The sequence below is a fragment of the Etheostoma cragini genome, chromosome 2 (genome assembly GCF_013103735.1).
Source record: "Etheostoma cragini isolate CJK2018 chromosome 2, CSU_Ecrag_1.0, whole genome shotgun sequence".
In the NCBI taxonomy this organism is placed as follows: domain Eukaryota; kingdom Metazoa; phylum Chordata; class Actinopteri; order Perciformes; family Percidae; genus Etheostoma; species Etheostoma cragini.
This window is the reverse complement of record NC_048408.1, coordinates 10,147,661-10,165,006: the sequence shown is the minus strand read 5'-3', so window position 1 is coordinate 10,165,006 and position 17,346 is coordinate 10,147,661. Positions and strand designations below refer to the sequence as shown.

The 17,346-nt window shown below is 42.3% G+C and overlaps 1 protein-coding gene across 2 annotated transcripts; it reads right to left on the bottom strand.

Moving 5' to 3' along the window:
• On the bottom strand, positions 1-17,225 carry stox2a (storkhead box 2a). 2 transcript variants are annotated; one of them, XM_034898585.1, is made up of 4 exons: positions 16,578-17,225; positions 7,541-7,693; positions 3,070-5,578; positions 1-842 (listed from the first exon to the last, which is right to left on the bottom strand). In XM_034898585.1, the coding sequence occupies exons 1-4, from the start codon at positions 16,930-16,932 to the stop codon at positions 641-643; spliced, it is 3,219 nt and encodes a 1,072-aa protein (XP_034754476.1). In that variant the 5' UTR covers positions 16,933-17,225; the 3' UTR covers positions 1-640. The 2 variants fall into 2 exon arrangements, with proteins under 2 accessions (XP_034754476.1, XP_034754484.1); XM_034898593.1 differs by lacking the exon at positions 16,578-17,225 and adding an exon at positions 9,234-10,490.
• Between the last annotated feature and the right edge of the window lie 121 nt (positions 17,226-17,346).

Below are 17,346 nucleotides of genomic sequence, written 5' to 3'. Positions count from 1 at the left end.
TTTTTGGTCACATAGCATCTTTAATACCACCATTATAATAATTAGGATATCAAAAGTATTGAGTATACATACATCATTTGCATTGTGGTACACAAATCTGAGCTGATTTATGTTTTTATATCTTTCATTCGTTGTTCTCAGGATCAACTTTTATTGTCTCGACATTGTGCTGATACATTAAATTGTCCTGAAGAACTTGACGCTATTTCAGGAAGGAGAACATTTAATTGGACATGTTGAGTAATATAAAAAAGTTTTTAGATTTTTCCAAATGTAACTTGAATCCTATAGTCTACTACTTTCCAATACCAATAGTCAAGAATCTTGATATAAGCCCAACTAGAATCCATGTCACCAAAAATCACGTAGTACTTCAGGTAGGTTTTTTTGCCTACAGTGGTCTTGATATTCTGTAGTTTTTCTTCTCTTTTTTGCAGTAAAGTTCTTGAAGCTGTGGGAACAGTCTCTTGAAGCCATGCCTGTTTTTGTAACAGTCCCAGTAAATGGATTCTCAGGAGTCTGAAGATGTGTGTGTCTGTGTGTGTGTGTGTGTGTGTGTGTGTATTGGTTGAGGAAAATGGTGAAACACCTCACTTCCTCTCTCCTCCACCACCTTTCATGGTCTCATTCTGTGATGCTGTCAGACGCTGGTGATGGAGGCCAGGCAGTTCGATGACTTCTGGAGTTTCTCAGGCTGTGTGTTGGGGGGTTCTGGGATGGCGCGAAAGCTGAATGGCAGTCCGATACTACTGGTGCCGATGTGGCCGGGGCTCAGCGCTGGATTCTGCCGTCTATTGCTTTCCACTATGCTGGATGTGTTGGATGCAAGGCTTTCACGCGTCCTGCAAAAGACACAACAGAGAGTCAGGGGTTTGCTTTTTAAAAATACATTAAATCTTATATTTAACGTATAAGTAATGCTTCTTTAGAAGAGGAATACCAATAAAATGGATTGCAACTGTTGTAAAGTCTATTTTGCAGACTAAAGAAAAATGCAGATACATTACTAGATTTTGAGGAAAAATAAGAGCAAATTCCTTTCAAGTTTCCTTCATTAAAAAATTCAAGTAAGCACAATGGTTTTTTTCATGCCATTCATGTTGGAAAATGCATTAAAAATATATTAAAGAAAAATAACTAAATCAAAGCCACTTAGCACACAAGTACAGAATCATATCAATATAATGCATTATAAATATTAGGGCAGGGACGATATGTCTTTGTCCCAATTTAGATTCTTTCACAATATATGGCTGCCCATTCGATTTTTATTGCATTTGTTATTAATTGCCATTGTAGAAGTATTGCAATTTTATAGTATTGAGTATTGCAAATTTCTTTTCCTACTTTTCAGAAAAACAAAAGTTTAAAGTTTAAAAAATCTTTGCAAAACAATCGCAATACATACAATTTTAGATTAGTTTTTTTTCTTCCCCCCCACCAATTATACATATGTGGCACATGTTTAATGTGGCACATATTTTATGTGTTAAAGGGGTATTCGATAGCTTTGATGCCAGCTGAACTTAGCACCGCCCACAACATTTGAGGTTGAGTACTTCGGTCCGGACTTGATCCGTTGTGGAGCAACTATACTCAAAAAAGAGCTGTTAGGACCAATCAAATTGTCAGAGCGGGCTTTATACGATGATGGACAGATGATCAACAGTAACGTAATGATGAACGCGAGCAGACCAGCAGGACCGCGCCCGCCCATGTGGCCCTGCACTGCGCACGCTCTTATGACGGTTCTCCCGAGGTCCTGTAGCTGTATTAATGGATAAAGATAATGGTTGTAATTAACCATCTCTTCTTTCTTAATACATCCATGGTATTATCTTATGATACATCCGAGGGATGTTTGTGTGCTGTAAAGCCTGTTATGTGGATGAAACGTCATTGGCATTTTAAAAACTGCCGGGGTTAGTAGCTACATTAGCTAACATCAGTAGTAGCTAGCAGTTAACTTAAACTTAAACTGTTGAACTTCGCTCAACATACGTCACATACTCCATTGCTCTGATTGGTTGTAGGGCTATCCAATTGCGTGCAAAGGTATTTTGAAACATGCCCCATAATCACAGCCCAATGGAGCAGTATCAGACTTATATTCTTACTAAAATCTAAGTATGACGACATCAGGCTAGGTATTCGATTCATTTTCCACAATAAGATCAGCCTGTGAAAACTGTTGTATAATATCTTCTGTGGCTCTGAAGGGAGCTCTAAAAGCCAGATAATATAATAAGATTTTCTTTTCTTGGAAATGCAATATTAAATTAGTAGAGTTAGCTCTTCTGGTAACTGTCTGGTAAAACTGTGCTTAGATGTTTTACAAGCAGTTCACCAATGTTAAACAGGTGCACTATGTTCATGTTTCAGCTAAGGAGCAGAAATAGCTTGCTAGCTAGTACATTTTTTGTCTGATAAACATTTTTGCAGTTGTTTAAATAAAGTTGAAAATAGTAAGTGAACCATTTATACCGTAAATGAGTGGCTTGTTACTAAAAATACACTCTGCCAAGGTTAGTAAGCCATTTGCTGCTATCAAGATGAAGGAAATACAAAAAAGACTGCAGTGGCACAGCTGTGTGATCTAAGTTGCTTTAAATACCATCCAGATTTTCATACACCAACTAATATAATTCATATAATTAATACATCGTTGGAATACTACAAAGATATTTATTTTTTATTGATTAGCATAAAACTGGTGATAATAAAACATGTCTAAATCTGTGAATAGATAGAAAGACAAGACCTAAATTTGTAAATGCATCAACCTCGATACTTCAATCACATGATGCCAACTGAGCAAACTTCATCCACTGAGGAAAACTGAAGAGCTGAATGCTGAGTCCTGGACTTGAGTTAAGATATTTTGTTTTGTTAAAAAAAGGTTGTTTGGCATTACGTTTTTAAAGTATTTATTTTAGGTTTCATGGTCTTCTACTTAAGTTTACCTTCCACACTTTACCAATAATGTTGGATTAAGACATTAATTGAGAGCAACGAGTTTGAATAGTGACATGATAATACACGTTAATTACAGTTCATCTTAACAGATACCTGGGGGAGTTGAATCCACTGTCCACCGTGACACTGCTGCTGTCCATGCTGTCCAAACGGGCAGAGTGGGCCGACTTCTGGCTGCTGCTGTTCTCAGTCTCCTTTGGGCTAAGTAAGGTCAGATTGGTCTCCAGTTTCCGCTGCAGATCATGATCCTTCTCCCGCTCCAATAGCCACTTCATGGTTCCCTCCCCACCACCACCACTGCCTCCACCGTTACCACCCACTTCCCCGTGTTCTTTGTTGTCCTTTGCCGTTGCCAACTCTTTGTGCGAGTCCTCCTCTGCCTCTTCCTCATCATCTGATACATTATAATAGTCAAAAGAGGCGGAGGGGACTGTTGGCTCTAAGCAGACCTGTAAAACGGCCGGTGACGCTGAGGAAGTGGCTGAATTGGAAGGCTGCTGGGGCTCAGGATTGTCTAGGGCCTCTGTTGATTTGGCATGTGAGGCTTTCCGCAATGTGCCGGACTTTGTGTAGCTGCTGTCCACGTAGCCTGTGGACAAGGCATTGTGTGGAGGTTTGAACAAAGTGTCCTTGCTGAAGATCTCTTTCCTCTTGCTTACCATACCGCCTCCTCCCCCTCCGGGATCTACATTGTGTTGGTGTGGCGTCAAACGGGCATTTTGCACTGGCTCAGGCGTCTGGCTTGGCGTCAGTCGCACTGAGCCGTTCTGTCCCTTTGCTGCCGACAAGTCCTCTTTGTACTCCATTGTGTGAGGAGAGGTGAGGTGAGGCGTTTGGCGGTCAGCTGGGGAGCCCTTTCGGAGTCCCCCTGATGAGGTTAATGTGTCATATTCTGATTTTGCCTGAGGCGAAGGGGCAGTTAGGATTGTTTCATTTGACGTATTGCACTGGAAGTACTCATCTGTCGAGGGCTTAGGAGAAAGTCCCATTAGCTCATTGTACGATGGCAAGCTGTCTCTGCTTTTGTTCCTCTCCATTGTATTCCGGATCCTTGACTCGTCCAAACTCCCTTTCCCCAAATCAGGCACATTAAAATCGGAGTGGAACTTAGCAGCAGAGAACATGATCCTTGAGTAGTGGGAGGACTTCTGCGTGGCGCGCAGGGTGCCGTCATCAGTGTAGTAATGACTACGCTCCTCAAGAGTGGGTTCAAAGTCTTCTGGCGCCCCCAGTGATGGGCCCTTGAGGGAGTTGTCCATGGACCGAGAGCGTTCCTTAGCTTGATCTGACCGCTCGTGACGCGACTTCCTGTCCTGATTGTGACTGTGACTTCTTTGCACTCTGGACTGGCACGTGCCGCGAGACGGCTCTGGGAAAGGCATCTCCGTCCGTCTCTTCGCTAGCTCCCCAGACACGTCCCACTCAGGGGTAACAGGGCAGTACGATTCAGTAATGTTGGGGTTGCTATGGACCAGATATGTTGCGCCTCCACTTCGCCTGCGTTCCACGGTGTACATGGCCTCCCGAGGTGAGCGAACTAACGAGTGGCTAAAGAAGCGGTAATCCCTTTCCATGAACAAAAGGTCCCAGTTTGAACCCTCAGATGGGTCTCCCCTGGAGGTTCGGGGCTTGCTATGTGAGCGGGACTTACCATGTGGGGCCCTCCTGTGGCCCCTCCCCCTCCTGCTGCGTGCACTGTGCTGGGCTGAAGACGCCGCCTTGTTCTTCTGCGTACGCTCCTCCTCCAGCCTCTTCATCACAGCCGTGTGCCTTGCCACATTCTCCACTGTTAGGTCAGGGTTGATTCGACGGATTATTTCCATCTCTACCTCGCGGGGAATGGGCGTGGTTGGCACTTCCTCGTCGCGAAGAGGCCACTCCTCTGGGGGGAACTGGGCTGAGAAGGTGGCCAGATGCCTCATTTTGTCCTTCTTGAAACTCAGCCTGAAGAGCCTGAGACCAAACCTTTTGGATTGTTTCTCACCACTACTTCCTTCTTTCTTTTTGGTCAGAGTGTCACTTTTATAAGGGAAAGAAGTGGTGCTTTTGCTCTTATCAGCAGGGGGCTCTTGAGGCGGCGGTTGCTGGACAGGAGGGGAAGTGGGATTAGGGGGATAAGGGTATGACGGCGGTTCTCCTCGGGGCACCTTGGCTGAACTGCTTGGTACAGGTTCTCCGCCATTGTGATCCTTGGGGGGCTTACTTTGATGAGAATCTCCCCTATGCTCCTTTGGTGACTTACTACTGTGAAGTCTGGACGAGTCTTCGCGATAGGAGTTGTATGCGTCATTGTGATTCTTTCGAGGAGGCCTCTCTCTCAGGCAGCCAGGTGTAGATGGTGTTACGTTGCCAGACTGAGGCGAAGTACATTGCTGAGGTTGCTGCTGTTGTTGTTGTTGCTGCTGTGACTGTTGCGGTTGGCGCTCTTGCAGCCGATCATCCAGGTGATACCACTTGTTGTTGGTTCTGATGAGGGAAGGAGTGATAAAGTAGGTCTGGGGGGTGACAATGAAGTAGCCCTCTGGAGTTGGGTAGATCTTCCTTTCTCGCACCAGCATGTTCAGGGTATGTCGCAGAACCTCTGAGCTGGGTGTAGGCACGCCTGCAAGAAACACAGATCGGACAAAGAACAAATTTCAGTTTTTTTTTTTATTAAAAAGGAAAGGACAATTTGAAAAGTATATTGGGAATGTGGGAACAATTAAAGACAGTAAAATAATCAAAATGTTCATATCTGAAGAAAAAACCTGAGATTTCTTTGTCTTGTGCAATGTGAGAGAACTGCTATTTTAGAAAATCATTGCGCAATCTCAAAAAAACAAAACTCGCAACATGTTTATCGCCCAATTCATGATTTTTAAAATAAAATAATTTCACATTCTGCTTTTCCATATTCACTCATTTCATTCATACTATATAATGCTTTTGTGGAGTGAAATGTTCAAACCAAGGATTTAATAAATGCACCATTACATTATATAGAGAAATTGCAGATGTAGTGTGCAATGTTTTATTCTCATTTCTCTAAATCTCAGCTTGACATATTTAGTATGTTTGGAAACATGATCGCACTAAAAGTTAAACACACATTCGTTTGAATTTTGCCTGACAGCATGAAGGATTGACCCTGAATGAGTTGCTTTTTTAAAGCATTTTTTAAATAATAATAATAAAAAAAATGTATCCTCTAAAAATATATATTTTTAATCATGGGTCTTTTCTGCACCTCTTCAAAACATTTTAGGTCAATTTTATACAGCATGAAACAGGCAATGTTCACGACTTGTATGTCTACTATAATACTGATATCATAAAAAGATCTGCGATTTAATCTGTATGTAAAAACAAATGGTACTTATTAAACTAAATAATCCCATTCTCAGATAACTGATAATATTTTTTCAGTCACCTCAAGAGCTTAGCTTAAAAACTGACCGAATCAACATTAAGAGTGGTTCATTTAAATGACTTTCTGATTCAAAACTTTTGTGCTGGTCTTGTGTTGCCTGACATTACATCACCCCTGTGTTAGTTTTATTACTTTACACAGAAATGATGCATATAAGTTTAACTCCTTGCCACATCATATAAAAGTAAAGAGGAATTTGAGGAGCATGGTTCTCAGTAGATTTGACTGACAAATCGTTATACAGAGGTTATTAAACCTGTGCTTATAAAGTTTTTTGGATACATTTAAGGCTTGACAAAAAACTGATCAAAATTTTGTTTTACCATTATTAATAATTAGGCATAAATGTGCTATTTGCATGATGTCACCTAATTCAAATTCATCATTTAATACAAGTCTGGTTATTTAAGTAAACAAACTTGTTTCTTGGAATCTCTTTTACAGAATGTCCACAATACAGAATCATACATAACTTATTTAAAGCCATAAATCAATATGTACATACTGTAGTACTTGGTACTGGTGCAGAAAACTGAAAACAGTGCTTGAGTAAAAAAATAAATAGGAGAAAAGGATGGGAAATGGTTAAAACTCAAGTTCAGGACTGCAATAAGTTTTTGTCAGAAAATAGGGAAAAATGTCCACCATAATTCCTCAACCTGATAACTTCAAATGTGTTGTGATGCCCAAACTACAGTCTAAATTCCAAAGGTATTCTGTTTATCATGTATAATAATGTGGATTTTTTTGCTTGAAAAAAACATTAATTATTAAAATAGTTTCATTAACTGATGTTCGACTAACCACCCAATAGTTTCAGATCTATTCCTGTTAAAACATTATGTTTGCAAGATTTTACAGGATACAATATCTTGATTCAGTAACTCACTGAAACGTGTCAGAGCCCTCAGGTGATATTAACAGATGTTTAAAAGCCTAAATAGATCATAACTTTGCTCTTAATGTTGAGATAAGCATTAAATTAAACTTATTATAATAAGCAACAAATAACAACCAGGTATGCCACATGCATCACCATTTCTAGTATTTACAGTCACTGCTGATTTTCTAAAAATATATGCCACATATGTATTCAAAACCCAGTGTCTGCATGCTTTGGTGCAGTCCTGTGTTAAGGAGGTCAGAGGAGCGTACCTGGGAAGCTGGCAGTGAGGTGCTCCACCAGAGCCTCCTGGTTGACAGGCTTGTGGGCAGAGTTCATAGCAGAGATGGCCAGGCACAAGATTTCCCCCAGCGGGATAAACTGTGACTGGCTGATAGGTGACATACTGATCGGAGACACGTCACCTGCAGGGGGAGGAGGGGAAGGAGGAGGCACAACTGTTAGATCATGAATGAACAGCAGGCGCAGCGTGTGAAGCTATGATGTAATGGTCAAACCGCAGCAGTTTACATGCTGCCTGGAAGAGCTCCACCCCTCCTCTCTGTGCTGCCTTTAGCCTCCCATTCCTCCTGTTTCTCGTAGGTTAGCAAAGCGAAGCAGCTGCTGCAGCAACCGTAGCGTGCGATCACCCGAGTCTTTTTTGCAAACCTCGTTATTTAATTCACATCATCTCGGCTACATAAAAGGAAGCTTCCACATTTAAACCCAACGTATTTGACATTTAAGAAAACAACTGACTTTAGCGCCACAGTGAGAGCTCACACACAGATATTCCCTGTTGCCTTTGTTGAATTAAGCAGTCTTTGCTGTCAGCAGTAGTGAGATCATCCTACAACCAGACGGCCTGGCTTCAAGCCCCTCTGAGAGCAAACATCTGCCCTGCAAAAAGGTTGTAAAGCAACACATTGAATTCTTCGCTGCAGCAACTATGCTGTAGCTGACCCCGTTTTAAATGACCTAAATCAGGTGATTGATCGAGAGAATCAGGCGATACAATGTAGAAAACATACCATCAAAGCCTCCATCTCTGATGCCTAACCTAACAGTAGGTCTCCTGCTGTTCACAGATAAACAGCAGAATTAAAGTTGCATTATTGATCACTGTTTTAAAATGTTGTTATCATTTGGCTATCCACACTTCATTTACCAAGCTGAAAACTGTGCAGGGCCCTGCCTCCTCACCACACTCAGCTAAATGGTCAGTTAAGCCACACAATGACGTTATCTCTGCTTAGTATCACAGGCCCTTCAGCTTTACTTGTTTTTTTAGTAAACGTGAGAAAAGCTGGATCTACCAGTGAATTGGTCCAAAAAGATTCCCTGTCTGGTGCTTTCATAGTACAGTATAGTATCTGAATGAGGTCGTAGTATGTGTGTTTCACATCTAACAATGAAGCAAAATATGCAAATATTTATAAAAAAAGGGACATAAAGGATCTGATTGTCTTGATGGGGACATAAGTTCTTTAAGAAAGATTTTGTAATCTCAACAAACGCCAAATTTGAATCGGTCCCAAAATCTTTGGGTACTTAGGAAAACAATTTGAAAAATTAAGATATTGCTGAATGCACATTTTGTCAGTGGTTTTATTTATATTTCTAAATATGGGTAACTAAAGATGAAGGAGATGGAAAAATACGTCGGGAGGTAAAAGGTTACTGAGATATGGACCCAAAAAATATACAGTATTGAATTTTAAGTGAGTGTCTAATAATAGGAGCTTTAGATTAAATAGCTCTAAATATTTCTCCTTCACTATTTTTATTTAACCATATTTGATGCATTAGAAAGATAAGGAAAATGGGAAGTTAGCAATATTTCCTACTTTATAACACAAACATTTTGTCCACTCTGAACTCTGCCCTTTGACCCCAAATCAAACTGCCTTTGCTCTGCGTAGAGAGAGGGTGGAGCCTCTGATGGTAGGAGTGTCGAAAACTCACCTGGCGCACGATAACTTGGTGGGGAAGGAGAAAAATGAGGAGCAGGAGGGGGAGGAAGATGCTGCTGCTTCTGCACACGGATCTCTTTCTCACTACGGGAGAGATTGTGCTCCAGTGGGCGCTCGGTAAGCTCCGAGTTGGGCCAGGCCCGCCGCAGATTGCTGCTGCGGTTCTTCTTCATCGTGACTCTTTTACCAGGTGGCTTTCACCTCCCGGGGGCTTGTGGGATAAGGTGGAGGGAGAGGGGGGAAGGAGGGAGGTGGGGAAGGGGGGGTGTGCAGGGGGAGGTCGACCAACCTCAGGCTCAGTGCCTCCCCCGCATCAGTAAGAACGTCCCGCTAGAGCGATCACACACCAGACATGGCAGGAACCAATGTGCACCTTCACACACATACACACGTCTCATTTACATCCACGAGCAAGCTACAAACGACTGTGTTCGCACTGTGGGTGGTTGTCATCGGCTGCTGGGCTCTCCCAGGCTGATCTGGAGCGATCGCGGCGGAGGCGCAGGTGATTGCGCGAGGCATCACCCTTTCATCGGCATCAGTCCCAGCCACCATTTGTAGCATCCCCATTTGCATGCGTAGGGAGGCACATTACGTAGCCGCTCTGATGTGGGAGGAGGGAGTAGGAGAGAAGTGGGGGGGCAGGGGTAGAGATGAGGGAAATGGGGCATTGGAAGCCAGGAGGAAGGTGAGGAGAGATTTCAGTGGAGATTTTGGGATCCGCTTGTTTCTTTTGAGTAGAAAGTAACATGGGAAGGAAGGGAGGGGATGGAATGATGGTCAAATATTCAAAGCTTAAGAGTCCCGGTCTTCGACAATAGCTCAATTCACTACAGGAGTGCTCGGCCGATCCCCGGAAAACAAAAGAGCCCACTTAAAAAAAAGAAAAAGAAATAAAAGCTCCATTTACCCTAATGGGCAGGGAAGCCTCAATAGTATGCCAAGCACCGGAGACGACACGTTCACCTCCATCTTTAACCGATCAAGCACAAGACCCCATCGTCCTTTCGACAACAGCACACCAGGAGAGGGTGGGGAGAAAAAATGGAGAGCATAGAAATAAATGAATAATTTTTTCAAGAATAGATATCCACCGTTTACTGCAATCCAACAGAAGAGGCTCCTGAGCCTATAGCCGTAGCATCCATTCATTAACGGGGGGATGCAAACTCCAGTCAACGGCAAATCTCTTTCAACGCTAATGCTGCAGCTGCTCCCAGCACCTCCAGGAAGAGAGAGAGAGAGAGAGAGAGAGAGAGTGTTTGTGTGTGTGTGTGTGTGTGTGTCTGTGTGTGTGTAAAAAAGAAAAAAAAAAAAAAAAGTGTGTATGCGCGCATCCGCCTGCTGCGCGCGATTCTGCGTGAGCATGCATGCGTCTGTCTGGGTGATTGAGGCTGAGGGGAGGGGTGGAGAGGATGAGAGAGAGAGAGAGTGTGAAAGAGAGAGATCGAGGACATACATAAGGCAGAGAGGAGAGCAAATATAAACAGCTTGAAACACGCACAAGAAAAAAAATATTCAGCCCTCAGATGATGTCCGGGGAATAGCTCAGGCTCTGAATCTTTGGCTGAATTTTCCTCCTTAACCTCCTTCCTCTCTTCTTCCCTCACCCTCCGCTCTTAAAGGATAAGGGGCCCCTTAAACCACCATCCGTCCTGTTTGAGTCTCACCACAAGCTAAAGACTTGACAGGGCTACAACAAAAGGGAATCATTTTAAAGGTGCTGATTTGTGTCTCTCATTAGTGCTTCCAACCGGTTGATTCGGTAACTAATACTGTGTGGAGCTGTCAGTGAAAAAGGAAAAACCCCAAAGCATCACCTTGATCACGTCCAGAGTGGCAGCTCCTGCCAGCTGCAGACTCCTGCTGACTCACGTGCGCTGAGTGTGAATGGACGGTTGGAGGGACAGAATAAGGAGCAAAGTGAGAGGGCAAGACAGGCCACGGGTTGGGGGGGTATGGTGTCACAACCAATCTGCTCCAATTCACTGATACCAAAGAAGGAGAGGAAGGGAAAGAGGGATGAGGGGGAGGAGGAGGAGGAGGAGGGAGAGCGACACCACGCCAGCCATTTTATTTCTCAGTAGTGCTGCAACAGCCTTTGTTGCCATGACGACGCAAGCCGATGATCTCATAGCTGTTACCTTTGAGTGCTGTTCCCTTAAAGAGACAGTTACTCAAGATAGAAGCAGACAGACACCACATAGACAAGGACTGAACTGTCTTGTTATGTGGAAAGAAAATACTCCTGCATTGCTGCTGAAGACCTGAGATCCTTCAAGACTAATCGTACAACAACTACAAGACACAACTGCATTAACTGGGAGAAATAGATAGCTTTATAGTGGCAAGACTTCTTCTGAGAAATACATCCACAGTGACTACAATGATATGCTGGATATATCCCATGGCAAATCTGACTCCAAATTTCAAACAATTAGAGTTGGCACAATTTTGGTAAAACCTAATTTTTAGATGAATTATAATATTGATGTGATCTTGTTCCAGTCAGACAGACCAACATCCATAGAGCCACCACTAGCATGGCTAAAATGTTTGAAAGATACATTGCGTTGAACTCTCATATAATGTTATAGCTGTGTGACAATTGTCTTTTAGTGAAAGTACATCAACTAAGAGTACCGCAGCAATAATGTAGTGCAGACAGGATGTGTCTAAGCACTGTGTTAAGAAATTACCTATAAAATGTGATTGAATGAACCCCGCATGCAGGACAAATCCTTCACAGATGTTGTATTGTGTTTGGATTAAAATATCAATGGTGGGATAGCACCATGCTGCTGTTAAAGACAGTAGTTCTGAGCTATAAATGTGTGGCCTGTTACAAATTCAACCAACTTCCTTGCAAACAGGACCATTTCTGCTAGTGTCTGCCCTCCAGTGGAACATTAATGACAACACGTCTTTTTCCCAGTTAGCTCTCTAGGCCAGAATAAAGAGACAAAAGAAGTGTACACAACCTCCTACATAACACATCTGACATTATATGGCCAGAAATCTCTCTGCTGCGTTAAACATTTCCCCAATTCTCTACTGGGACCATCCCTTTCCTTCCAGTGGAGACCTTGGCTATAGCAGGGAATGCAGTGCCATAGTGTTTTCCTGAACCAATGCTCCACTTTTCCTTCCTTTAAAGCAAACACTCCTCCCAGTTCATTGTTTATATCCTGCTAACGGATACAAAGTCCCTCAGATAATCAGATTGAATTGTCAGTATTAAAAAACACTTTGTTTCCACATAGCTGAAAATCCACAGCATTTGTCTAAATGTTGTAATCCAGCTACGTTTTGGCTCTCAGCCCTAATCAAACATTCTCAGGCAGTTTGGTGGATAATCTGCATTATGTAAACATGTAGTTTTTACACTCTTTTGTGCATAGCATGTGCATACAAACACTCTTTCAGTTGCATTCAGTTGTCCAAAATCTTGTTAATACAAGACAATATAGTCGTATAATTCCGCGATTATTCATTTTGCCAAATGCTGACCTGCTACACACAGTTAATGAACAGCTTATGGTGAAAATTTGTCTGAACTTTATTTAAACTTGTTTCGTAAACTTAAATCTTGACACTACAGCTGAGTCACACAGAAACTAGCAGTTCATACTAGAAAATCCACTCTGCAGTGGTTTTTATGTGTACATTTTCCTACTCTAGGACATTTTCCATAAGATTAAACAACACCCCAAAAACGTTTTGCATGGTAGAGCTGTTTCAGGTGATCTAAATGGAGGCAAAATGGTTAAAATGTAACTCCTGGTTGAATTCACATGAGCTTACTGTTAAACCAAAGATTTATTATGCTGGTTCATGGTTAGGGTCCTATTCCGAGTTGATTTCAAAGATATCAATCTATCTTTTGTAGGTGACAACTTGTAACACACAACTATTTTTCAGTATCTCATCTGCATGCGGCCCAGCACTATATAAGCACTGTTGGTTTTGCTATTATAGAGTCTGGTGAGTTATTAGCTTTAAGACAAACATTCCACAGCTTATCAGTGTGTTTGCTTCAGTAGTGTCAGTGTAGTAAATGACATTTTGTCTGGTAGACAGACAGAAAATAACAGCGGCTCAAAATCTATCTTAAGATTTACCTTTGGGCTATAACAGCCGTGGCTAATTGAAGTGTTTCAATTCAATCAATGTCTGGCAGCTCAAAGTGGAAATCTGATAACATGGACGGAGCTGTGGAGGTGTTTGAGCAGTCAATACACACTAAAATTTACAGATTAATAAGAACAATGTAGAGTCTGGTCAGTGTTTTGGCATAGCAGTAGGTAACACAAGTTGACTTTAGACAAACAAATGTTTTAACCCCAAAGTTTGAAAGACTATGTTGAAAATGAATAGTTCCGTTTACCTTGGAATAACGTCACGCCAAAGTTGAATGCGTACACATTCGGATTTTTCATTGTGGGGTTAGTTTACGTGTTTTTTGTGTGCATATGTACAAACACTATAGCAGCATGTCCACTGATTGAAGTTGAACAGGACTGTGTTCACATAGGTGCTAATAACTATGTTACTACAGCTTTCACAACTGTTGAGGCACGGGGCAACCATGTTGTAGTTTTTCTGACTTTTTCTGTTTTCTCTTCTACAGTTTAATGCTGCTCACTCATGGAACTGACAATCTAAACTGAGGCGCTATCGTGAAACAGACATAAATAAGGTACACACACACACACACACACACACACACACACACAGATAAGGAAGCTTCTGATGGGTGCAGTTGCTGACAATACCTCAAGTCATCCAAACCTGTCCCAGCACATACATGAGTTATAGGCTTGTCAGAAGAAGATGAGTATGAGTGTGGGAATGTTAAACCGGAGTAGAACTGGGCCCAAGTCCTGTCTCCTCTTTCTGAATGAGTAAACCTACCTGATATGAAGCAGCTGAGGTTATAAGGTGAGATGCTGCCTAAACTCCTCATCAGACTAGCTACGACTGGTTTCATGCAACCTGTCTTAACTCACAGAGGGTTTAGGTATTATATATATTTTTAACCATTACAATCTATAAAAAGGAGAGTCATATTAGGTTGAATGTCAATCAGCAGCATTTGCCAGCTCTTAAAGAGCAGTGGAAATCAGCCCAAATAAATTCAGATTTATAAACTGTGCGTACTCACATCTGAAAGCACTGTTCTCTTTATAAATCACAGATTACCCACAAGTGTGCGTACGAGAATCAGGCTTTTATCTGCCCTGTACACGCCCATTTTTAAGGTGTTTGGTGTCCCCCCCCCCCCCAACATTGCCTTCCAGGCAGTGTGGCAATGGTTGTGTTTAGGGTTAAGGTTAGCTGCCGGAAGGTGACGTTGGATGCAAAAAAACACCATCAAGCCATTTTTAACCATAAATAGTCAATGCATGTATGTTTATGACCCTGGCAGTTTCGTGACGCCGAATCATGTTGACAGGTGTTGGAAAAGCAAAAATCTTCTCAGATGCTCGGGAATTGCTGCAAATTTATTATTATTATTATTGTTTATATAATTTTGGTCTGTTCTCGCACAGTGTAGGTAAACCTGATGTATAGACTACCTATATCAATAATACCACCCAAAACAGGCGGGCATTACGCCACTCGGGAACAGCTTTGGTATATCAGACCTATGATAAGATTTAACAGGACTATATATTATAGCCAAATAAGCCTAAGTGATAAAGTTGAAGATTATACATAATATTTGTATAAAACAATCAGCTGTTGGCCATTTCCCTCTGGAAACAGCAGGTTTCCCCCAGAGTTGCGAAGACCTGCATCTGGACCGGGACTTACCGGGATGGCGCGATTCCGGCACGTTGCCCTCTCTACTGGACCCAATTCAGTCCATAGATCCAAGAGCAAGGCTTTCAGGAATTTAAATCCCCATATTAGCCAGTCATTGCCATGGTCCCTGGAATCATGCAGCATCATGCAGCATAACACACGGGGGTCACACCAGTATTTATATGTTTAACAATAAGAGTGATTGTTAACACCTTGCCAAAATCACAGCATCACTCAAGTCGGTTTTGTCACAAACACTGTTAAAGTTTGGATCAACAACAAAGACAAAGAGTGCAACAATTCTGCGAAAGTTTAACGGCTGTATTTCCAAACTTTGACATTTGATTATATATGCACAGATATTTAGTTATTCACACTGTGTTCTGCAGTGTGTGACGATTAAATATTAAGAACGGGTTTTGATTTAAGATTTGTGTTGGATTTTACAAAGTGTTTATGGAACAATTGTCACTCTGTACAAGCGCAAATAACACAATTGGATGTTATCTTCATGGTAACGTGGGTGATATGAAGAGAAAAAATGTGTGTGAAAATATTCACATTTACTTGAAAATATTGAGTAATCTTTGTTCCCACATTTCCTTTCTGCAGTCTGACTTCAGTTCACCACCTCACCATCTGCGTCGCCAGTTCCCATTGTCACCTAAATGTGCGTCAGCATGGGTCCGAGTTTGCGTGGAGGGCCCCATATTCTCCTGTCAAGTTTGTTGTTTATAAATTACAACCTTTGCGTGGGAAGTGGCGTACGCACGTTTTCAGCCCTAGTTTGTGCGTACGCCACGTTTATAAATGAGACCCCTGGTCTTCAGGAATAAGGCTTTTGCAAGTCTTTTTGGGTCTCTGAGTGCTGACCGTTAAAATGACACGGCAAGATCAAGATCAAGTCTCAGGTCAGCTCAAGTCTTAAGTAAGTGAATCTGAGCTGAACAGTAAAGTCCATGTCCTCATTTCTGTGACTTTAGTGAAGTGTGATTCAAGTCCAAGTCTACAGCTGGACAGACCCATAAAGTGTAAAAGGTAGGCTAATACTGCCAAATGGTATGCAAGTTAATATGGCTCAGTGGAGTTCAAGGTTCAAATCAATTTATCTGTAGCATCTAGTCGTCGTAATCTAGTATTCTGACAGATTGTGTGTCCAAGATTTGTCAGATTAAATTACATATTATTGCCACTGCATTCTACACTAATTAACAATCTTAACTTCCCAAACGCTTGCTTTTACTGGTGGGTGACTTTGCTTTGGGGGCACATTTTTTGTGGCCATGCTGCAAGCCACATTTGTCATGCAAATATAGGAGAAACCATTGTTTCTAAAGCATATTTATAGAGCTGTCTCTAAAACGCTTTCCCCATTATATCAAAACACATCCATGCAGAATGAAATTAGGTAGAAAGTAACTAACTGATGTTGTAAAGGACCTAATGCTGTAAAGGACCGCCTGTGCAACTTTACATTCTACAGTTGAGCGCAATAGCATGAGTATGCTTGATTCTTAACATAGCCTACCTATGCACTTGATGTCAAAGCCCTGTGGGGGTTTTAGGGTCCGTCTCGTCCATCCGTTTCTGAGAACCTGGAGGTGAACCTCTTTCCCCTGAATCAGCAGCACATGCTCATCTATCCAGCCGAGGAAGAGGATCTCAGACAGCGCGTGTGTCAGCGCCTTGTTCCAGAAATGCTGCATGTTCACGGCTTTGAAATTAGCGAATACCTCGTAGCCGGTGTGATGCTGTAACTTTACTGAGAGCGCGGCCAGTGGTGGTGATAATGATGATGATGGGGAGTCCTCTTCATCTTCTCTGCGACGCGGCGACAGCACCAGAGCCAGAGAGTGCGGAGCTACTTGGCGGAACTTCTCCATTCCTGCTCCACTCAAAGTTAACGGTCGTCCGCGTGAAAGTCAAAGAAAACTACTGTTCCTTTACTGTACGGCATTGTTTAGACCACGCGTGTACTTTTCAATCCCCAAGCTGCCTGACAATCTTAACCGGTTCAGACGAAATACAGAAATGGACAAGAAAAGAAAAAACACGCGGCGCTGATCCAGAGTCTGCAGCACGACGTTACAAATGTTAAACACAGGTGCTCCATGTAAAATCGGGGAAATAAGCGACCTGACTCGTCATCCGCTGCAGCCAACTAACCCAACTGTCAAAGAGTATTAGAGACTATTTTCAGCGACAAAAGAGGCGAGGACATGTGCTGCGTTCATGCGCCACACGTAAACTTCTACTTTACACTTTGCAAGACCACGAGTCAGCCTGTTTACCAATCT

Bases quoted from the DNA above. Each gene is read 5' to 3' on its own strand.
- stox2a (XM_034898585.1), bottom strand. From the start codon at position 16,932: ATGGAGAAGTTCCGCCAAGTAGCTCCGCACTCTCTGGCTCTGGTGCTG. The intron at 5,579-7,540 runs GTACGCTCCTCT...TGTTTCTTGCAG, and splicing joins CCTCACTGCCAGCTTCCCAG to GCGTGCCTACACCCAGCTCA. The intron at 843-3,069 runs GTATCTGTTAAG...TGTCTTTTGCAG, and splicing joins AGTGGATTCAACTCCCCCAG to GACGCGTGAAAGCCTTGCAT.